This window comes from Mauremys reevesii, linkage group 9 (assembly GCF_016161935.1).
Source record: "Mauremys reevesii isolate NIE-2019 linkage group 9, ASM1616193v1, whole genome shotgun sequence".
Classification (NCBI taxonomy): domain Eukaryota; kingdom Metazoa; phylum Chordata; order Testudines; family Geoemydidae; genus Mauremys; species Mauremys reevesii.
In genome coordinates, this window is record NC_052631.1 from 16,187,050 (window position 1) to 16,210,097 (window position 23,048).

The following is a 23,048-nucleotide window of genomic DNA, read 5'->3' on the forward strand; positions in this document are numbered from 1 at the left end:
TGGCCATAAAACACCTAAGTTATTTTTTAATTGTAATGTTCAGTGTTCTGGAAATTTTAGTATTGATTATCCCTTACCGGGAGAAGCAAGAAAGTATCTGCCCTCCCAATGTACAAGAGTTCTAAACAGTTTGATGTACAAATCATTTACGGAATTACTACTTTTTGCCCTTTGCACCTTTGCCAGGCTTTTCTTTCCCCTTTTCTTTTCCTTTCTTATCTTTCTTTCCTTTCTTTAACAGTTTTTGAAGCTCAGCAAAAATTCCAAGCCCCTTCCGCACCATCTGCCCACGCCACCAAGCCTGGATCTGAAAGAGAGGATGGAACAATATTCTTACCTAGAGAAGAGGAGGGTGACTTCAAACAATTGACTTGAGCACTGTTGGCTAGTATTGATGCAAAAAGCTGAATGCATTGGGGTCTGCTGGAGTAAACTGGGGTTAAATTCATGATTAGACTAAATTAATTTAAAGTAAGAGGACGTGCCAACCAACAAAATTATATTTTTCAGATTATTTCCATGTGCTATTTTAAAATTAAACTAAAATTTCTCTGAGGGAGGGAACACTCTCATTGTTGTTCTCTCAACTCTTTGGTCAAGGCAAGGACTTCAAGTGGAGAAGTCAGCTTCCCAACTTTAAATGTCACTATTTTGGCTGTTATGTTAGCCCATGTACCCACAGCCAATTTGGACCTAGCTAATGGTCCTACATTGGATCCAATGAAAGGGAAGTTGTTTCCTTTCAGATGTTGGGTAGCAATGTGTTAGAAATAAGAGACAATAACTGGGGGAAGGGAAGAATTTGAAGTACAGGAGAATCAGCGACTGAGGACCTGCCCCTTGTTCCTCATCCCCATCTTTTGAGCAAAATGACTCTATTGCCTACTGGTGCTGTACACTGAGCTTCTAATAACCATCTAGGGCAGTGATACTCAAACCTCAGTGGTTCAGGAGCCAACTTAGCAATCACTATTACCCAAAAGAGCCACAGTAATTGTTTCACTTTCTCTTATATTATATAATTAGAATCTCACAGCAAAACAACTAAGTATTCTACAATTGGTTAATAACATAGTACAAGCATCCTGATTGGTGGTTAATTATCACTGTTTTAATATGTGCTACAAAGAGCTCCAGGAAACACATTAAAGAGCCACTTGCGGCTCCTGAGCCTCAGTCTGAGTATCACTGATCTAGGGCCATTCCAGGCTGAATCTTTGTGCCTCCAGGTTCTACAGTCTTGGGACTAAAGGATGCAGTTTATAGCTTCTTCCCCAAGCAAGGATTTGGCTTAATGGCTCTGCATTGTGCATGGACCCAGTGGCCATTCCCCTGCCAAGCCCACATTCCCCATTTGGCAATGAGATAGAGACTTCATAGAACACAAGGAGGTATCTGCTGCTTTACTGCCCCATCATAGCTGACAGAATTTTTAAGATACTTCAGGACCTTGCATGCATGCCCTGTAGAATGTTGTGTAAAACACTGGGTTATTAATGCAATTTGTGCAGTGTATTAGATCTCTTATGCCTTGTACCTTTGTAGCCTTGGCCTTTTGATGCCTCTTTTCCTGTAAATACTCCCTGATAGCCAAGTTCCCCTGGCTGCACACCTCAATTGGAGGGTCTGTCATAGGGTTCCCATCCAGCAAGACAAGCTGCAGCTTCTGAAGATTGTCCAAGTTTTCTGGGAGTTGGAACAACTGATTGTTCTGAACAAGCAATCTTTGCAAACCTGAACAAATAAAATCACAAAACTGCAATGCACAGAATAATAATAATCTGGAGTGTTCCCCTGGGTGTGCTTACAATTAAACAATGTATTGCTGGGGTGTGAAATATTTACTCTGTGTATATAAATATTTCCCAGCACATCAATAGGTTGTTTCATTCTATAGTATAAAGAGAGATTTTTCACAGGATTTCAATAACACCAATATGTTATGATCAAAATTCTTTTTTTCTACAAAAATATCAACAAGGGTTACTGTTGTTGTGCCTTTCTACTTCCACAACCCTGACTTATGAGTTTTTAGGCTTAGGCTCAAGATAATTGCAAGAATACAAAATTGTTTTTTCCCCAAAATAGGAACTAGAGTGAAGCACTCAACAGAGAGCTTCATTTCCTAAATGATATGCCACACCCTGAGGTGGGTCGCTGGCAACAAGAAATAGACTTGGGAGCTGGGGATCTTAAAGTATGATCCTCTAAGCTTAAAAGACACCAGTCTGTTAGCCAAGGCTGAATCAGGCTTATTAACCTCTATTTGTGGCCCAACCACCACTAGGGGAGGAGAGAAGGCCACACTGAGTGGGTGTGGGTTACATAAACACCACCTACACACTGCATCTGTGCCGCAGACTCAGGGGAGTTTTTGTGAAGCAGCAAAATGCTTTCTTGGTAAGAAAGCCGCAAGAATTGTTAATTGTTCTACTTTGTCATAAATTGACCAATTTGAAAAAAACAATGCCACTTCTATCTGCGGATCATTAACTTTCCTGTGGTGTATATTGCATCTGAATCTATTCAATAGGGAAAGTCTTCAACAGATCATCAGACAATAAGAATTTTTAATAATACTGATTACTCAATCTAGTCTCTCATTTGGACCAGGAAAGGTGTCTGGGTGAGAAGAGGAAGATTTTTGAACTCTGAAATCCCTGCTTAAACCTGTGCCCTTACAGACAGAAATGCATAGGATGTTTTTTCACCTTGTACTTGACATATGGAGTCTGGGAGTTCTTTAAGGAGGTTGTTGTGACAGTCAACTATTTCTAGGTTGCTCAGCAAGCCTATGGAAGGTGGCAGGTACTCCAGACAATTGTTCTCTAGGTACAGCTCTTTCAGATTCTGGAAAAAAATATGCATGATTTTCTATTTAAAAAAAAAAAGGATTTGTTTCCTTAGGGAGATCATTGAACAATGCACAACTGAACATTGGCAAATGCAAAACGTACGACTGGGGTGATAGCATTGTTAGGTGCTCAGATACTATGGTAATGAGTGTGATATAACTGGATAAATTTATCCAGCAGTGTTTGAGCATCTCTTTAAAGTGCAGCATGACCTATCAAGGCTTGAGGATTTACTTTTTCCTTTGCCTTGGTTCATAGTTATGCACATGCACTATGTGGTCTTTCTGTCACTCCTGCATGCTAGCAACCTCTTGAAAGGTATAGCGGCTGCTCTGTAGGCAGGCAGAGAGAGGGGAAAACATGAATTCCATCAGCAATTGTAAAGTGGCTTATTGCCTAGGGCTTAGTGGTGGTTGATCACCCAGTAAAACATGGGTTTAACAATGTTAGAGCCTGGGATCAGAAAGATATACATACATAACTTATTCCACATAGGGAGATGGAAATAATAGAGAGAATCTATGTGAAATAGGTTACATATAATATAGAGATATCTAAGTTTTGGGTCCATCAACTTTAACAAAACCTGTTTGTTACAAATGTTTTACCCAATCAGAGCCAACTCCAGGTACCAGCCCAGCAAGCAGCTGCTTGGGGTGGCCAACGGTGAGGAGCGGCACGTCCGGGTCTTCGGTGGCAATTCGGCAGTGGGTCCCTCACTCCCTCTCGGAGCGAAGAACCTGCCACTGCATTGCTGCCAAAGACTGAAGTGGTGGTGGTAGAGCTGCAGATCGCGATCGTGGATCTTATTTTTATTTTATTTATTTATTGCTGCTTGAGGCAGCAAAAAACCTGGAGCTGGCCCTGTACCCAATCCTGCCAGACCTCAGTGGGTCCAATTCTGCAAGCTGTTGTGTCCCATCAAATTAAATGGGACTTTAGTGTGCTCAGCACCTGCTGTTGACAGGCCCTGTGCACCAAATCCCATTGTCCATGGAAGGTGCATTTGTGGAAAGCCTGTAGGACTGGGATTCATTCTCTTCAAACAGCTTAATTCTTCTGTGCTTCTTTGTGGTACCAGGCAGAGTTATTACTGAGCTCCTCTCTCTGCTCTTTTTCCTACCTGCAGTTTGCTGATGTCTCTTGGAAGAGTCATGAATTTGATCCCTTTATCTTGTCCCAGATATAATTTCTCTAATGACTGAAGGAGAAAGACTTCCTCTGGAAAGACACTGAATCTGTTTCCAGTCAGACCAAGGCATTTTAAGTTAGAGAGTCTCGTCACCTCTGGAGGTATCTAGGCATGTTCCAAAACATACATTTTAAAAAAAAACATTTATATCCATTAAATAGCTATGTTTTGTTATTTGTTGTTTGCTGTTCTGGGAAATACTCTGTCACATTACTACGGATCAACGAAGAATATCATGCTGGCCACATTCTATGATATTGCCACATTATGATTGAAATTTTTTAAATGTTTCCCTGCTATTTTCCCTTACTGAAAGGTGTCTCTGTGTAAACTTCATCTGAATTAGGCTAATTCTTAGCATATATATGTTCTTTCCAGAAGTGGCTGCCTGGAGAATGAAATGTAACAGTGCTCCCGATCCCTCTGATAGTATCTGTGTATTATAAGTTAATTTACATAAATTAAAATGTTATATTGGGCCATTTGCATATATTACCACTTCCACAAATGTAGCCTTCAAGGGAAAAAAAATAAAACGAATCACGATCTCCTGGCACAAGATGGGGAGGATTGCATTATATCACAAAAGGGAAATGGGTTTTGATGCCATAAGAGGAAGACACCCATTATTGTTCATATATTGACAGGTTTCAGCTGTATAATTGTTCCCTAGGCAAGCATAAAATAATGGATCTAAAAGCATTAACAACTTGTACATCCATTGTAAACTTGCCTCCTGCTCTGTTTCAAATAGTATGTCACATTTATTGATCCTAGGCAAATGCAATTATCAGACCATTACTTCAGAAAAAATTAGGAATAAATAGAACCAGGCCCTTTTAGCATCTAATCTCTACTATTCAAAGCAGGTTACCATGTCTAGCTTTTCACTTTTTAGTGGTTTGTTTTTGGTTCCTTTTTTCCTGGCTGAATATCTGTCTGTCAGTGACAATCGGTTACCGGGGGTGGTGAGGCTGTGATGCACATCAGCATTAGGAAACAAACGTAAACATAATAACTATCAGTTTTATTAACTGCAATTTTAATTAAGCTACCGTCACTCATCCGCTCCAATGGCCTTAAGAATGTGTTATTCTAGCACCTTGCTGCCTTTGGGTAGCATATAACAGTGTCTCACATCACAAACACCTTGTACTAATGCCTTATAACAGGGGTGGCCAAACCGGGGCTTGCGAGCCACATGTGGGTCTTTAATAGTTAAAGTGCAGCTTGCGGAGCCCACCATGTCATCCCCCACATTTTCCACTGGATGGGGGGAGCTCAGGGTTTCAGCCCCACAGTGGGGTGGTGGGGTTAGGGCAGAGGTGGGCAAACTTTTTGGCTCGAGGGCCACATCAGGGTTGCACAACTGTATGGAGGGCCAGGTAGGGAAGGCTGTAGTTTGCCCACGTCTGGGTTTAGGTGCTTCTACCCAGCAGGGAGAGAGGTCTTGGGGCTTTAGCCCTGTGGGAGGCACCTGCCAGGGCTTCAACAGAAGCAGGGCAGAAGCCCTGAGCCTTGGTAGGCACCTCCCTGGGGCAGAACCCCCAAGCCTTGACAGGCACCTCCTGCAGGGCAGAAACCCTGAGACCCCACCATCCCGCCGCAGGGCAGAAGCCTCAATCCCTGGCAGGCCTGCTGGGTTCTCAACAGGGCTGTCCCTACCCATATGCAAAGTATGCAGCTGCGTAGGGCACCAGGAAATTTGGGGCACCCACCCTGCCCCAGCCTCCCCCTTCCCACCTCTGCTCTGTCCCAGCCTTGCCCCCACTTCCCTGAGGACTGCAGCAGGGCTGGGTCTGCACTCACCGGTGGTGGGAAGTGCAGCGACCTGGCCCCAGACGTGCCACCAGTGAGTGCTGGGAGTGGTTCCCCCCAAGCCAGTATTCCCCCCCCCACCCCCGTGGAGGCCTGGGGCTAGTCCGTCCCCCCACCCGAGGGCTGGGGCCCCACCCCCCACGGGGGCTGCGTAGGGTCCCAGAATAGCTAGGGATGGTCCTGGTTCTCAAACTTCTGAAGATTATTGTCTGCAGCTTGGAGGGTCAGTAAGTTTGGCCACCCCTGCCTTATAATGAACACTGCACAAGCATCAAAGAAAATATCCTCCAAGTAAAGCACTGAAGTACAATTCTTCCATATCATATAATTCTTGGGAAATCTAGGCTCCCACCCTTAGTGAAGTTCATGCTTTGCACCCCAGTACCTGCAAGGACCTTTTTACCGAATTGGGGTCATCGAGTACTTAGAGGTGAAAGGATTTTTGATGCCTTGGGATATAGTTTCAAGACTCCCATTAATGTTAAAGGAAAACAATGAATAATTATCACAGAATATCAGGGTTGGAAGGGACCTCAGCAGGTCATCTAGTCCAACCCCCTGCTCAAAGCAGGACCAATCCCCAGACAGATTTTTACCCCCGTTCCCTAAATGGCCCCCACAAGGATTGAATTCACAACCCTGGGTTTAGTAGGGCAATGCTCAAACCACTGAGCTATCCCTTAGAAGACCTTAGATAGCTCAATGCCATCCTGTAAATGTGTTAAAGAAGAGAGAGCTGTAGATATCTGAATAGATTAAAAATTAAGTTGCAGAACAGCTTTGGTATTGACACTCACTGAATGGGGCTAGCAGGGACAGTGGGAACTGCGAGGTTACTGATACCTAACTCCATTGCCTAGTGCAGGGTAGACTTAGTCATGGTAAACCAGCTTTGAATGTAATGAAGGAGAAATGAGAGAGGGAAGGTAAATTATATAGCTTCTACAGCTGCCTCCATCCAGTGACTATTATGGATGAGACCACCCCAGCAAAAGGCATGTCCCTAAGTTGGGAAGAGAGAAGATAAATGACAATAGGAAGTCTCACTCTATGGGTGGTTGAAAACATTTTGGCTTCTGCATTGGGTAGATCTCTTCCCTGTAAAATAATATTTAACAATTACAGTGGCGCTTTCCAGGCAAAGATCTCAAAGCACTTTGCAAAGGAGAGTGAGTATCATCAGCTCTATTTTAGAGATTGAGAGACTGAGGCAAAGAGAGGTGAGGTGACCTGCCCAGGATCACACAGCTGGACAATAGCAGAGCCAGGAACAGAATCCTTTGTTTCCTGCTGCCCCAACTAGTGGCATCTCTATTTGGCTGTGCTGCCTGGCATAAGGATTGCTGGGGTTTGCACGCTTTAGAGGGTTATATATTCTTGAGTCTCACATCCTTGGATTCAGGCTTGTATTATTATTAATACTATTTATTATTTTAGCATCTAGGAACAACCGTGATGGGCCAAGACCCCATTGTGCCAAGTGCTGTACAAACACAGAACAAAAAGATGTATCCTGCCCCAAAAGACCATACATATTATTATCTCCCTATGTTGTAGAGTTAAGTGGCTCATACTATTACATTTGAAATGCAGATTAGCCTAGTGAATTTGAAGTGTATATAGAATCCCACACCAAAAATAAAGAAATCAATACCTCACATATTTGATTGTCATCCAGTGACAATATTTCCAGATTTTCCATAGCACAGATCTCCTTAGGGAATTCATCAAAGAAATTTTCACTAAGATCTAATATCTTGATACAGGTTAATCTGGTAAAGGAAGAAGGTAGCACTTGCAAGCCAGTGTTTTTCAAATAAATGAGGCAAAGGGACTTCCAATGGCAAATCTGACGTGGAAACTTTTCCAAGTTGTTACCAGACAGACCAAGCTCGTTCATTTCTGTGAGCTGCTTGAAGTTAGGAGGGAGCCTACGCAGGAGGTTATTAGACAAATCAAGCACAGTCAGTCTCCGGCAGCGATGCAATGTATCAGGGACTGATAACAGGTTATTGAAAGCTAAAAATAGTTTCACTAAGTTTGTCAAAGAGACAATCTCTTCAGGGACAAAACTCACTAGATTTTGTTCCAGATCTATTATTTCCAGATTAAGAAGATGACAAAGTTCCAGGGGAAAGCTTTCAAATCTGTTTTTTTGCAGGTAGATCTCTTTAAGTTTTCTCAGATTCACTACTTCTTTAGGCAGATACCTTAGATTATTGCCAGATAGTCCAAGCAGCTCAACATGATGGAGGCATTTACAGATCTCCACTGGGAACTCATCCAAGTTTGCATCATAAAGCCTGAGCTGACGGAGCGCCTGCAGTTTGCTGATGATATGCAGCGAACTGTAAGAGAGTGGATTGCTACTTAAATCTAAGCTCTGAAGATATTTCAGCTCCCCAAGTTCTTCACAGATGTCGTGTATGTAGTTCTCATTCAGATAAAGAACTTTCACCTTCTTAAGATGATGGATGTCTCCTGGGATGCTTTCAATTAAGTTTTTTTCCAAGTGCAGTTCTTCCAGATCTTCCAGTTCAAAGATTTGTAAAGGGATAGTTGTCTGTTGCTTATTGGCTAAATCAATAAAAAATATCCGATCTGTGACGTGTACAGGTAGAGCGTCCTTCTCTAGTTCTTTCGTCACTTGTGTTTCCTGTGAAATCTGTGAACTGTCCTTCTCAAGAATTGTGGTATCTGCTCTTGAGAAATGAACATTCACTGCGTTGGCATCAGGGCTCTGCTGAAACTCAACCATCTGTGCTACTTATTTTTAACTCTAAAGAGAAAAAAAATAAGGAATCAGCAGTAGTCCAACTTTAACCCACTTAAATAACAATAAAAGGATGAAATAGTTCGATATTTAGGGACAGATTCTGACTTCAGATGCACCCATACCACTGAAACTGATGTTACCCACTGACATCCAAAGCTTGAAAGAATGTAAATGAAGGCATTTTTTGGCCCTTAATCTATTGGTAAAGGCACAAAGGGCCAAATTCAGTGGATGAAATGCTACTGAAGTCAACAGAGATGCATCTGCTTACATCATGACTGAATTTAGCCCAATGAGCCAGAAAGTCCTCGGTATAAAATTATATGGACCAAATTTTGTTCTCGGATATACCAGTGTAAATTTGGAGTAATGCCATTGAAGCTAAAGCAGTTACTGCAATTTATACAAGTGTAACCAAGAGCAGAATTTGGCCTTATATTGTCAAGTGATTTTAAATTGAATAAACAGTTCTTACATAGTGTGTTTTGAAATACTTCAAAAGAGGTCTTGAGTTTAAGTTTTATGGGCCACATCATCATTTGGTGTAAATCAGCATAGCTCCATTGAGCTATAAAAATTTACACCAGCAGAGGAGATGTGCTTATATTCTTAAAATGTTTTCAGTACAGATCAATTTGGATTTCTCCTCCCAAAATTCAGTGTTTTTTCAATTTTTCCAGTTTACTGGTGCACCAGTGATACCTCCTGGAAATTAGATCTTTTCTATCATTAAAGTGTCCCGATTTTCATATTCTACTATTGCTTTGGAATTTTTGCTCAACTGGGGCATGACCTTGATTTCAGTGGGAGTTGATGAACCCAAGTAGCATCATGCCTTTATCGGCTCAAAGGCAGCAAAACACTTAACTTAAAGCATGTGCCTATGTGCTTTGCTGAATAGGAACAGGATTATTCACATATAAGGCTAAGGATGTGTTTAAATGCTTTGCTGAATCAGGACCATAGAGTTGTTCTATGGGTTTTGTGTAACAGGCATCATGTTGGATATAGTTTTACGATTATACTGCCCTTAGCACAATGGCCCCCAGATCTCAGATGAGGCCTCTGACCACTATTGTATTACATAATAATTCAATAATAGCAGAGTTTTACAAATGATATCACCATTTTACATGACACATATTACTTCTATCGTTTCTGACCAATACGGACAAGCTAAGTGTCATTTGAATCATATGTATATATGCATTTAAAAACCTAGGATTGCAGAATGTTACTGAATAATGGAAAATGGGGAATAATAGGAAGAGGAGATGATTAGCTCACTTGCATCTGATGTCACAAACCTACTGGGGTGGATGTCACAATCCCACAAGTCAATGTTCAAAGAGCAGCAGCAGAGAAAGCAATGGGAGGAAAAACTAAGAGGCTGGTGGCTGACTCATTTACCTCTACATCATAATCTCACCTAAAAGGATGTCATAATCTCAACGATGAGCAGTTTGCAAGCACCAGCAGAAAGGGAGAGAGGAATGAAAAATATACAAAATAACAAGTGGTATAGAGAAATTGGAGTTGGAATGTCTGTTGCCCCATCTCATAAAACAAGAACAAGGGAACAACCAATGAAACTGAAAGGCAGCAAATTCAAAGCTGATAAAAGGAAATACTTTTTCACACAAGCCATACATTAGACTGCAGAACTATTGTCACAGGATGCCCTTGAAACCAAGAAATTAGCATGATTCAAAAAGAGATTGGACACTTATAACAAGAATATCCAGAGTTATAATAGTAAATGATAAAAAAAAAGTTTTGGAAGGCATATAAAATCTCATGCTTTGGGATTTAAACCAATCTCTGACTATTAGGGGCTAAGAGGAGAATTGTTAGGGAGCAAATTATCCCTCATCTGCCTACTGCAGGGTTTCTTGCACCTTCTTCTGAAGCATCTAGTGCTGGCCACTGTCTCAGCAGGATATTGGACTAGATGGACCACATATCTGATCCAGTATGGTGATTCTTGTGTTCCTATAAATGGAAAAAGAGATGGGGAGCAAGGAAAAGAAGCTCAGATTTGGAGACAAAGCAGCAGCCATCATACCCGTCCAGGTTGGGATTACCAATTTCTAATACAAAGTGAGAGTCCCCAGTTTTCTATTTTTGATGTAGAAACAAAGTTTGTGCTGTCATACACCCTGCTTCTGCCCTGTGAGAGGCAGCAGCACATGTCTTGTATACAAGGGTAATATTAAGATAGTGACAGACAGTAGAAAAAATATACTAAATGAGAGGGACAGATACAGACACCTATGTGTAACAGGGTAGTCTGCCCCTTTAAGGATGTCTGGAAGCCAGGGACCAACCTGCCCTGTTCAATTATCAGACACAGTGCTGGAGGGGTAGGAGCTCCCTATAAAGGGATGAGAAAGCTCAGTTGGAGGGGAGAGTGTTGGGTATTAGTTCCTCCCAGGTCGGGGAGACAGACCAGTGGCCTACATGTGGTGGAGAACACAGGTTGGTGAAGTTGGGTGCAGAAGATGGTGCAGTGGTTACAGGACCTTGCTACCTGTTGGTTGTGCTCAGAGACAATTATTGACTGGTGGTTCCGGACCCACTCTTGTAGATCCTGCCTGTGGGAGCCCAACGTTGAGTAAAGTGGTTTTGGCCATCATCCAGGGAGAGACCTGAGCAGAGTGGGAGTATCACATGGGAGAGAGCAAAAATGGGAGGTTGGGGGAAGCTCTCAAAGGGTCAGAATCCTAGCTAGCCCTAGATGTAGGGTTTCAGAAGGGTTCAGCTCCACCGTGTTGGAGAATTTCCCTTGAGGGGGAGAAGTCTGGGTGGTAGGTTACTGATCCAGCAACCCTGGGCACAACAAAAGAGATTGCCTAGTAATAAAGTGCAATTATGCAGGATGCTATTTCAGCAAACGGGTGGGGGTGGGGGTGGGAGCGGGGGAGGGGGAAACACTGCCTCCTAACAATTCCTCCGTTAAGTAACATGTAAGGCAACCATTAAAGGGACACACAAAACAGGTCAGAGCACCAGAAAAAAGAGTTCTTCCAGTGAAGTCTGTAAGGGGCACCCCATCAACCCTCCAATTTCATAGTTCTGACAAATTGATGCCATCACAGGATGAGAGACAACCAATTTCAAGGCTTGTACAAGTGAGGGGGAGAGGGAGGTGGACAGTTCATAGCTTTGCAGGGAAGACCCCAATCAAACATCCTCCTGTGGATGGAACCTCAAGTGTATGGCTTTTCAGAACAGAACTCCTCTGTATGGAGAGGTATTTTCATAGGTGTGTCGGGGGACCCTGCTCCCATATGCTCTTCATGGGGAGGGATCCCCAGGCTCACGGCATTGCGGAGCATCCCAGTTCAATGCATTCACTGGAAGGGACCCCCGGTTTCACCCCGTTGCAGAGCACTCCTGTTCAATGCATTAACCGGGAGGGACCCCCCCGGTTTCACCCCGTTGCAGAGCACTCCTGTTCAATGCATTCACCGGGAGGGACCCCCCCAGTTTCACCCCGTTGCAGAGCACTCCTGTTCAATGCATGCACCGGGAGGGACCCCCGTTTCACCCCGTTGCAGAGCACTCCTGTTCAATGCATTCACCGGAAGGGGCCCCCCCGGTTTCACCCCGTTGCAGAGCACTCCTGTTCAATGCATTCACCGGGAGGGTCCCCCCGGTTTCACCCCGTTGCAGAGCACTCCTGTTCAATGCATTCACCGGAAGGGGCCCCCCCGGTTTCACCCCGTTGCAGAGCACTCCTGTTCAATGCATTCACCGGGAGGGTCCCCCCGGTTTCACCCCGTTGCAGAGCACTCCTGTTCAATGCATTCACCGGGAGGGCCCCCCCCCGGTTTCACTCCGTTGCAGAGCACTCCTGTTCAATGCATTCACCGGGAGGGACCCCCCGGTTTCACCCCGTTGCAGAGCACTCCTGTTCAATGCATTCACCGGGAGGGACCCCCCGGTTTCACCCCGTTGCAGAGCACTCCTGTTCAATGCATTCACCGGGAGGGACCCCCCGGTTTCATGGCTCTCAGGGGATACCCCAAGCCCATGCATGTCATGTCTCGCAAGCGAGGGGCTTTGCTGGCAGAAGGAGGGCTACGTGGGGGCGCGTGAGGGCGACTCTCGCTCGGCTCCTTCCCGAGCCGTGCCCGGCGAGGGTCGAGCCTTACCCGGGGCGCTCGCTGAGTGGGATGAGGGGACGCAGGCGCACTGGAGAACCCTCCGGCGGGACGGGCGGCAAGAGAAGCGCGTGCGGTCGGTGTCTCCATGGCAACCACGGCCGGGGCCCTGAGCTTGCGAACCACCCCCCGGCCACGGCCGCAGGTAGCCGCCGCGGGGACAGGGGCTGCCGCCTGGGCCCTGACCCTCAGCCCCGGGGAGCCCCAGGCATTCAGAGCGCAGGGGCCCGCCGGCCATGGAGACCCGTCCCCAGCCTGGAGCGGGGCGGGGGGCTCGGTGCGCCGCAGGGGTGGGAGACCCCGGCGTGTAGGGCGCACAAGCACGTGGGGGCGGGGGGGGGGGTTCTCCAGGGCGTGTCTGGGCGTGATCAGATCTGCCCCCCCCCCCATTCCGTGCTGGGGAGAGACCGGCCCTGTGGGGCAAGGCTTGGAAGGACCCCCAGCCCAGGAACTTAACCCGGGGCCCATTCTGCCAGCAGCGCTTACTAGCGGGTGTCATGGGGTGGGGGTGCCTCCGTCCGCCGTGAACGCGAGGCAGGCGCGGCTGGATCGGGCCCCTAACCGGTGAGAGCAGCAGAGAGTCCTGTGGCACCTTATAGACTAACAGACGTTTTGCAGCATGAGCTTTCCTGGGTGAATCCCCACTTCGTCGGATGCATGTGAGGCGTGCTTTGCTGCGCCTGATTTTAAAAAATCTTTTTTGAAACTAAAACCTGTGAGGAATATAGTTAATGTTTGAAATATCCACTTGTAATTGACTAGTAGGAGTCGCTTGTTTGCCCAACAGAAATAAGGGGAAAGCCTTTAAAACAGATGTCTGTGTGTGTGTGTTTGGCTCTTTGTAAAAGGAGATTTTTTTTTCATTTTTTTTTAATATTAGGCTATTTTCCCCCCCGTAGTGTGACATCGGAGTTATCAGTGAAAGCACCTAGAGTACATTGAAATGACAGCTCAAACCTCTGAAGGTAACTTTATTGCTAGACAAGTTATACCATGTTAATATTTAATTTGTGTTGAAATTCTCCACTGCTGCATATTGACACACTTTATTTATTATTTAAGGAAATATCAATATAAGATACAGGCCTTTGAGAATATAGTTTTAATTTAAAAGTAGATTAAAGATGATCAAGTATGTTGAAACAGTGAAATCTTTCTCTTGGTTTTGCTTAGTAAAAAATTCAGTACTCACAGACTTGGGCTTGTTATTTTGCCATGGAGGAACATAGGGGTATGTCTACATGGCAGCTGGGAGCAGGCAGACAGACTTGTGCTAGTCAGGCTTGAGCTATCGCACTAAAAATATCAGTGTGGAACTTGTGGCTTGGGCTCTCAAGCACTCCTGACCTCCTGGATCTGAGCTAGGGTGACTAGCCTGCGTCTCCACCAGAGCCATCCATGCTGCTATTTTTACATGCTAGTTCAGGGGTTGGCAACCTTTCAGAAGTGGTGTGCCGAGTCTTCATTTATTCACTCTGATTTAAGGTTTCGCGTGCCAGTAATACATTTTAATGTTTTTAGAAGGTCTCTTTCTATCAGTCTATAATATATAACTAAACTATTGTTGTATGTAAAGTAAATAAGTTTTGTAAAATGTTTAAGAAGCTTCATTTAGAATTAAATTAAAATGCAGAGCCCCCCTGACCGATGGCCAGGACCCGGGCAGTGTGAGTGCCACTGAAAACCATCTTGTGTGCTGCCTTTGGCATATGTGCCATAGGTTTCCTACCCCTGTGCTAGTTCAAGCCCAACTAGCATGAGTTTGTCTACCTGAGCTGGGAGGGTAGCTCCCAGCTGCAGTGTAGACATACCCTGTATGTACAATCCTATAGTAAACATTATGGCAAGATTCTCTCAAGCATTCAAGATTTGTTCAGTGCAGTAGAGCAGAGGAGTGGTTCCTGATTTTGTGGGCTTGTTTGTGTCAGCCCCTGTGTGAGTTAGGGCCTTGTCTCCAATGTCTGACACACAGCCTTTAACAGGCCAAACTGTTAATTTATGTAAAAACTCCAAATTGCCTTGTCTTCAGTAGGGTTTTACTTCGAGGTAGGAACACATCTTTTTTCCCCCCAGTGAAGACAAGGACCTGTGTGGAGTGCTAGGGAAGTGCATGAATACATAGGTACATATGCAAGGACAAAATATAACCCTAAACTGGATGAAGGATGCTTAAGTGGTTGTTTTGTCTTTCATCTCTATTACTCTGTCATTTGTCTGATTTTGAATATTGATTAAAAGTGCTAAGTCTAGAGTCTTTCTACCAAGGTAGTATTTTTTTGTTTTTCCCCCCAAGTTTGGAAATGGAATCAATCTTGCTATCAGAACGGCTGACTGTTGAACCTCAGCCCACAGGGGCAGAATTGCTCTGTTGTTTATTTGCCAAAAGAGTTGCAGTTACTTTTAATTGAGTTATTTTAAAAGTTCACATCTCAAGCTCACTACAGGTAGGACTGAAATAATGTATATCAGTAGGGGGAATCATTTTGAGGAACTTTGATTTCACTCTCTGAGTATCTGCCTCTTAGGCCTGGTCTATGCTACAAAGTTAGGTTGACGTAAGTCGCCTTGCGTCATCCTAGTTTTGCATGAGTCTGCATTCAAATTTGTCTCCTGCTGATAAAGCGATGCAGTAACACCACCTCCCCAAATGGCATTGAGCCATGGTGAATGTACTGTGGTGATGGAGTGCAGTGTAGACAAGCACTGAAACTCACTGCTTTGGTCAGCAGTGTGAACTCTGCTGCCCATGGGTCACAGAGATCCGAAGCTACCCACCCACCCTCACTAAAAACCCCACATGTTTTTGAAATGCCTTTTCCTGATTGCCCAGCTTGTGGATACACCATGCACATTGTTGTGTGCAACTGCCAAACCGACCATGCCCGGCTGCATGCTCCAGACACACTCCTGCATGGAATAGACAAGAGGTATCAGATCTCCTTGGCCTGTGGGGAAAAGAGACTGTGCAGGCATGGAACAGCCATACAAATGTGACAGATGACATGGGGGATGCAGGTGAAGGGGTATGACAGGAATCAGCGATGATGTGGGAAAGCTAAAGAACAGCAAGAGGCATACCAGAAGGCCAGGGGGCCCGACAGTTGATCTAGTGCTGAGCTGCAGACCTGCTGCTGTTACAATGAGCTTCATGCCATACTTGCTGAGGAGCCTGAGAGACAGATCCCTGCTGTGAACAGTGAGGAGGAGGATGGGGGGCATGCGATCTGGGGTGTCCAACTATGCTGCGAGCCAGGACCTGTTTGAGGCTCCACCACCATCTAGTCAGTCCCAGCAGCAGAGCTCGGATGAGTAGGGAAAGGAACCTTGGGTAAATGTGTGAATGCAGTTCCCATTACAGTGATTAAATGTATAGATGGTGCCTGACCCAATGCAGCAGGAAGCAGGTATTGACTTTTCATTAGTTTACTCATAGAAGAGGTAGTGGTACATCAAACAGAGGTAGAGTTGTCTGGTTTTCATTTCCTTGTAGAGTCAGGCAAGGGAGGCCATGCAGAGCACTTTGTTTATGTACACAGGGATGTCCCTTGAATCCTCCAGAGAGATCCTCCAGAGGATCTCCACAATCCTCTCCCAAAGCTTTCTAGGGATGGCAGTCTTATTTCTTCCTCTGCGGTAGGACACTTTCCCACGCCAGTCCGCAATGACTTCTTCAGGCACCATAGCGGTTAATAGGCTAGCAGCATATGGGCCCAAGTGGCTTTGGGATGTCAGCAGCAGCTGTGCTCTCTGTGCCTTTGTTAGTCTCAGAAGCAAGAGACCTGCTACAATCACCACTGCCTGTGGAAAATAGTGCCAGTACTCAGTACCATTGCCCTACATTCGTACCCATGGAGATGGGGACCAACATTTGATTGTTTCATCCTACAGAACAATTCCCTCCTCATTTTCCCCCGTGCCCCTGATGGGCCATACTCACCATGGCTGAAACTGGAGAGCAGTGCTGTGCACAGGCATTCTGGAGCTGAAGTGTCAATAAGCATGTCTTGTTTAAAACTTTAGGAGAGCAAGGGAAGGGAGCTCTGAAACTTAACTTTCACTTTATAAATACAACGATACCACTGTGTATTTTTTCTCTGTCTTCTGCGGTTGTGGCCTGGAGGGGTCCCCCTCCACACCTGTTGAAAGCCTGACCTGGATAAGGAGGAAAAAGACGACGACTTAGGAGGATATGGTCTCTGAGATCCTGCAAGACAGTGCCGTTTCAGACTGTGAGCAGAGGGGCTGGTGGGTGAATATTGCTGACAGCGTGGAGAAAGGCCCAGGAGTCCCAGCAGGAAAAGGAGAGAGAGGGAGCTGCACCAGGACATAATGGGGCTTTTCCAGCAGAAAACACAGATGCTGCAGCCTCTTGACCTACAGGTTCAACAAGCATGGGCTCACCTCCCTTTGCAGCCAATGGAGAACTCCATGTTAGCACCTCCCTAGACCCCCAACTTTCCATGTGGCATCAGGAGCCGTGTCTCTATGGCTCCCAATCCATGCTAGAAAACAGTAAGAACAGCTTAACATAAACTGAACTGAGAGCGCCCTGGTTGCTGTTTGTGTAGGCAAAATCGACTAAAATGGACATGAACATTTTCCCCTTGTAAGTTCTGTTAATTTATTTCAGAATTTTTTATTGTATTTGTTTTTTAATTGCACATAGTTTTTTTGTACTAGTTTTGGGATGCAATAGAATTCTATTTTTTGGCATCTTTATTACTTCACAACATATGCTACTGAATATCTACTGAAAGCACCCACTACTTGTTATTGTACAGGACGACAGAACTCATAGGATCAGTGACAAACATATTGTAATAATTATAAAGTTACAGCTCTCACTGCATATTAATAGGTGCATTAACAGACAGTGTTACATTCATAAATGTACATCAACCACTGCACAGTACCCTGCAGCCCCCAAAACTTCAGGACCAGGTAGAGAGCACAGTCCATGACACCACATTACAGTACTGTGGCTAACTCTTAAAGGGCTCTTTCAGGGCCTCCTTCAGTGCATAGCTCCATGTTGAGCTCTTCTAATAGCTCTTGTGTCTGGCTGTTCAAATTCTGCAGACAGCCACTCCACCTCCATCCTTGTGGCAACTTTTCCCCCTTTGCCGCACAGATATTATGCAGGATATGACTGGCAGCTACAACCATTTGCAGTGTTTTTCTTACTGAGATCCAATCATGACAGTAAACACGGCCAGATTCTCCTCAATCTAACATAAGCACATTCAACTGTCATTCTGCACCTGCTGAGCTGTTAGTTGAATCTTTCCTTGGTGCTGTTGAGATGGCCAGCTTCATAAGCAAGTGGTAGGCTGGGTCCCCCGGGATCACTATTGCCATTTCAGCGTTGGCAGTGGTAATCTGCTGGTCAGGAAAGAATGTCCTTGGTTGCAGCTTTCTGAACAGTCCTCTGTTCTTAAAGATGTAACCGTCATGCATCTTCCCTGACCAGCCAGTACTGATATTGGGGAAGTGTCTCCGGTGAGCCCTCAATGCTTGTATTACCATAGAAAAGCCTTTCCGTTGATATAGTCTGTGGCAAGATGGGCTGGTGGCAAAATAGGGATATACGTGCCATCTATCACCCCACAACAGTTCGGGAACTGCAGTGATGCAAATGCATCCACTATGTCTTGCACATTACCAAAAGTCCAGTCCTGCGTAGCAGGAGACGATTAATGGCCCTGCATACTTGCATGACAGCTGCCCCCATGGTGGATTTTCCAACTCCAAAATAATTTCCCATTGACTGGTAGCAATCAGTTTAGTGTTACAAATTTCCACAGTGTGATCACCACTCACTACTCAACTGTCCATGCAGCTCTAATTCTGGTGTCCCTGTGCTGGAGGGCTGGGGATTCAGCATACAGATCCAGGAATGTGGCCTTTCGCATCAGAAAATTCTGCAGCCAAGCCTTGTCTTCCCAAATCCGCATTACGATATGATCCCACCAGTCAGTGCTTGTTTCTCGGGCTCAGAAGCGGCATTCCACCGTCTGCGGCTGCTCCATGAACCCCAACAACAACATTGAATTGGTTCTTGCTATGTCCCACAATAATCTGTCCTCCAATAAATGTTTATATCCTCTGCTGCTGCAGTTCTTGAAGCTCTGCAAATATCAGAGGATTATACATCCTTGTGTTTGCAATGCTCATGATAAGAGTGTAGAGCTTTGTGGGCTCCATACTTCAGAGATGGCAGACAGTGAGAAATACTGTGCAGTTTTGTAGGATTTTTTAAAAAGGCACCAAAATGAAGGGATATGAATGACATTATGGGATAGAGAAAGTTGCATAATGAGAACTTGACCCCTTGTTCCCAGTCATCCCTGCACAACTTATTCCTGCCCCACCAGGTGTTGCTAGAATTTCCCAAAAGACAGTGTGCTGGATGATGGTGAGTCGCACACTGGAATACCTATGCACAGTGCACCACTGTGCATTAACACAAGCACTCCTGGTGAATATGCAGAGCACTGAAGCAAGGAGCCAAAATACTAACCGTGGCAGCTTTATGCTTGCGTTGACCAAAGTTTGTAATGTAGACATGGCCAAAAAGTCAAGATGGTTCATAGTCCCAGATCCTAATACTTGTCCTAGATGCTCAAAAAGGAGTAGCCTGAAATGCATTTTTTCCATTCAGAAATGGCTAAGTGGTTGAACTATTCCTCTCTGTTATGGCCTTGTTACAGAGATTCATGCATGTGCATTCTCTAGATTGCATTATTGCAACACACACTCTTACCTGGTGTTAACACTAAAGATGACTCTTGGCTTGTCTGTATGGAGAGTTAGTGTGTGGGAAATAGTGTAAATCTACAGTGCTCTAGCCTGCTATGTACTAACTGGTCATATGGAAACTCCTATAGGACACTAAAAGTCTATAGTGTGCTTTGACTTACTGCTGCCTCTCATGGGGCCCCAGATTCTATATGATAGGCACGTTAGAAATGCATAAAACTGTCTACTAAATTGCTTTTATTTTCAAGCTGTCATGTCAACTCATCTAAGTCTCCATAAAGAGTATTTGCAAGCCTGCCAAGAGTCAAGCCAGCCAGAAAACCCTTTCATTGCCCACATGCTTGAAGAAGCTGAGAAAGCAGATATAACGTAAGGAAATAATAAATAGCATATTTTAAATACTTCTGAAAGCTTTGGACAGCGTAATAGGACCAGGAATGGAATGATGAAAAAGCAGAGTTTTCTGGTTTAAACACACATCACTCTTTTTGGGTTTAGATTGCAAGAGTTCTGGTTTAATTCAAGTTGACAACAGGTTGGCAAAAGTCTGTAGTTGCATATTCCTTCCAGGCAGAAAACTCAAAATGTACAAAACATACAGAGCAGTAGTTTCCAAACTATGCAAGCTCTCGTCAACAGGTACGTGAGAAAAATCCTGTAATGGCGGACAACACATTTTATTTAGTACAGAGGTTCTTAAACTGGAGCATGCCCTGGAGAAATGTTCGTGTGGTGGGAGGGGGAGGTGTGAGCGGCGATGCCAGGCAGCTCAGGCCAGCCCCAACTGGCAGGGCTCGGGGAGGGAGTGCCATCTCCACTGCCTGACTCACTTTGGGCCAGCCCCAGGCAGCGGGGCTTGGGGGGTGGGGAGCGCCACCTCCACCCTGAGTCACCTCAGCAGGCCACCCAAATTTGAACTGAGCTCCCCCTTTGAGTTACAATTTTTGAATGTGCCCCCGCCCCCAACCCAGACGGGCCTGGCGTCGCCACTCACCCCTCCGAACGTTTCTTTGCACCCCACAGTTTGAAAACCTTTAGAAGCTGCCACAAGTACTCCTGTTCTTTATTCAAGATAAAGTGGCCCGTTAACACCTCTGCAGTCATAGGATAAAAAGAAGGGGTTAGTGGGTTACAGATCATTGTAATAAGCCATAAATCCACTGTCTCTGGTCAGCCCATGATTTTTGGTATCTAGCAGAGTAATGAATTTAAGCTCCCAGGCTCATCTTTTGAAAGTAGGTTTCCTTTGAGGATGAGGACAGATATATTAGTTATAGAGTGATCACTTTGTGAAAAGTGTTCACCCGCAGGTGATAGGGTGTTTTTGTCCTTTATCATTTTTCTATGTGAGTTCATTCGAGAGCATAGTGATTGCCTGGTTTCACACACGTAATTGTTATTTGGGCATTTAGTGCGCTGGATGACATATACCACATGTTGTGATAGGACCCATGGATCTTGAAAGGATCATTGTGGCAGTGGAGATACGTCTGCAGGTTTTGCATCTGTTGTTCTGGCAGGGTCTGATGCTGCTTTGAGTTGGTGTATCCTGGTCTGTGGAGATCTTGCTTCTGACGATGAGCTTGGAGAGGTTGGGGGATAGTTTGAAGGCCAGAAGTGGAGGTTCAGGAAAGATTTCTTTCAGGTTGGGGTGGGTCCTGATTGAGTCTGGGTTGTGGTTGTTTGAGGGCACTGTATATGGGTTCCAGTGTAGGGTGCTGGCTATAGATGACAGATTTCTTTGTGTGTTGGGGTGGTCTGAGGAAAGATGATGTAGAGAAAATGGAAAGAGAGCTGCTTTCTTCTGTGCTCAATTATTGAGGGTGGGGTGGAGTAAAACAAAGGAAAAAGGAGAGAATGAACCTTCCAGAATAATCTCCTGAACCATTTTGTTGCTAAAATTCTAAGTGGGGTCTTGAGGCAGTACAGTGTATCAGGCTGCCAAAATGAACAATTATGAATTACAGCTAGTAGAGCATTGTTCTCCATGGATTTTTTTTAATCCAGATTTCACAATCCTGATAAATATACTAGTGGGGGGAAAGCACTATTGCATCTCCACCCTATGACACATATGGAACTACACCTCTACCCTGATATAACGCCACCCGATATAACACGAATTCGGATATAATGCGGTAAAGCAGCGCTCTGGGGAGGGGGGGGCTGGGCTGCGCTCTCCAGCATATCAAATCAAGTTCGATATAACGCGGTTTCACCTATAACACGGTAAGATTTTTGGGCTCCCGAGGACAGCGTTATATCGAGGTAGATGTGTAATACTTTGTATAATGTTTCTTTCTCCTGCCATTCTTATGCTTTAAAGTATTTCTACATTACAACAGATTGACAAAAGGGATCACATTAAAAATAGCTGGAAATAACCGCTTGGTGCCAGTACAGAAAGTTACAGATGAGGATTTTCGAATGCTTGCCTGCATCATAAGCAATAACACATTTGTTACAGGTATGTCATCTCATTACTTCATATCTCTTTATAAATTGGAAACAAGAAACAGTTTTGAGTCTTGGTTCTTTCTTCTTACCTTTCATGTGAAGATCAATTCGTTATTAATAAGTGGTGTTAGTCTTATTTATTTCTGTATTCTTTCCCTTTCAGGGCTGGACCTTAGATATAATGTATTAACTGATGTTGGAGCAGAGCATGCTGCAAAATTCCTTCAGGTAGTTTTCTCTGGGCCAAAATATTTGATTTTTACCTCAAGTTTGTGGTTTCATTGGCCATGATAACATTTATGTGCAATATATTGGTGACAGTATGTGTTGTTCTGGAAAAATTCCAGAAATCTTGGCTTTTCGTATCCAGATCCATCAATTTAGAATATCAGATTACATTCATCATAAACTTTTTGCAGTTGTTCAATATATGTGGTTTTTACAGTACAGTCTGAAAAAGAGACATTTGTGTAGCATTTTGGTAGTATATTGTGCATGACAAAATTAATGGAAATGGACAAAAACATAATGTATATCCTTAGTATGTATGGAAACTTAAAAACATAGGCTTCTAGTGCCAGCCAGAAGCAAGCTATATACAAAAATCCCTGTAGTCTGCAACTCCACATCCATGGAGTTAGCTCATTGGTGCAGAATCATGCTCCGAACCTAAACTTTCATTTTAAAAAGAAAATTTATACCTCTAGCTCTAATAGTTGTGTAGAAAATCTTGAAAATGGGATCAGTGTAAACCAATGCAGTACTGCTTTCCTGAGTCTGCAGACAGCCTGAAACAGTACCTCTGAGGCATATACTATTGCAGTCTTTTCCCGGGGCTTTGAACTGAAACCTAAGGATGACAATTTAAATATCAACACTATTAACTTTTTTATTGATGATCATTTTAGTAGCATTTTAGCACTGGTATCCCCCAGTCCCAAGCTGCCTCCCACACCTCCCCAGTTATCTAAAAAAATACTTCCCCATTTGCCTAAACCTCTGATTTGGCCCTTGTCATCTTCCGT

The 23,048-nt window shown here is 44.5% G+C and overlaps 2 protein-coding genes across 17 annotated transcripts in view; one reads left to right on the plus strand and one right to left on the minus strand.

The window, feature by feature from the left end:
- On the minus strand, positions 1 to 12,944 carry LRRIQ4 (leucine rich repeats and IQ motif containing 4). 6 transcript variants are annotated; one of them, XM_039487364.1, is made up of 6 exons: positions 12,799 to 12,944; positions 7,520 to 8,644; positions 3,979 to 4,152; positions 2,712 to 2,850; positions 1,538 to 1,734; positions 1 to 307 (listed from the first exon to the last, which is right to left on the minus strand). In XM_039487364.1, the coding sequence occupies exons 2-6, from the start codon at positions 8,621 to 8,623 to the stop codon at positions 158 to 160; spliced, it is 1,764 nt and encodes a 587-aa protein (XP_039343298.1). In that variant the 5' UTR covers positions 8,624 to 8,644; positions 12,799 to 12,944; the 3' UTR covers positions 1 to 157. The 6 variants fall into 6 exon arrangements, with proteins under 6 accessions (XP_039343298.1, XP_039343300.1, XP_039343295.1 ...); XM_039487366.1 differs by lacking the exon at positions 12,799 to 12,944 and adding an exon at positions 9,929 to 10,066 and having other exon boundaries at positions 1,613 to 1,734; XM_039487361.1 differs by lacking the exon at positions 12,799 to 12,944 and adding an exon at positions 9,929 to 10,066.
- LRRC34 (leucine rich repeat containing 34) overlaps positions 12,895 to 23,048 on the plus strand; it is a 40,176-nt gene continuing 30,022 nt past the window's right edge. For 6 of the 11 annotated variants that reach the window (XM_039487371.1, XM_039487372.1, XM_039487375.1 and 3 more), the window contains exons 1-5: positions 12,906 to 12,952; positions 13,688 to 13,772; positions 19,815 to 19,935; positions 21,912 to 22,033; positions 22,187 to 22,251. In XM_039487371.1, the coding sequence (XP_039343305.1) occupies positions 13,751 to 13,772; positions 19,815 to 19,935; positions 21,912 to 22,033; positions 22,187 to 22,251 (330 nt within the window). In that variant the 5' untranslated portion in view covers positions 12,906 to 12,952; positions 13,688 to 13,750. Of the gene's footprint in view, positions 13,085 to 13,169; positions 13,372 to 13,687; positions 13,773 to 19,814; positions 19,936 to 21,911; positions 22,034 to 22,186; positions 22,252 to 23,048 lie in introns of those variants that run through there. The other 5 variants (XM_039487377.1, XM_039487376.1, XM_039487378.1 and 2 more) reach the window with 5 other exon arrangements.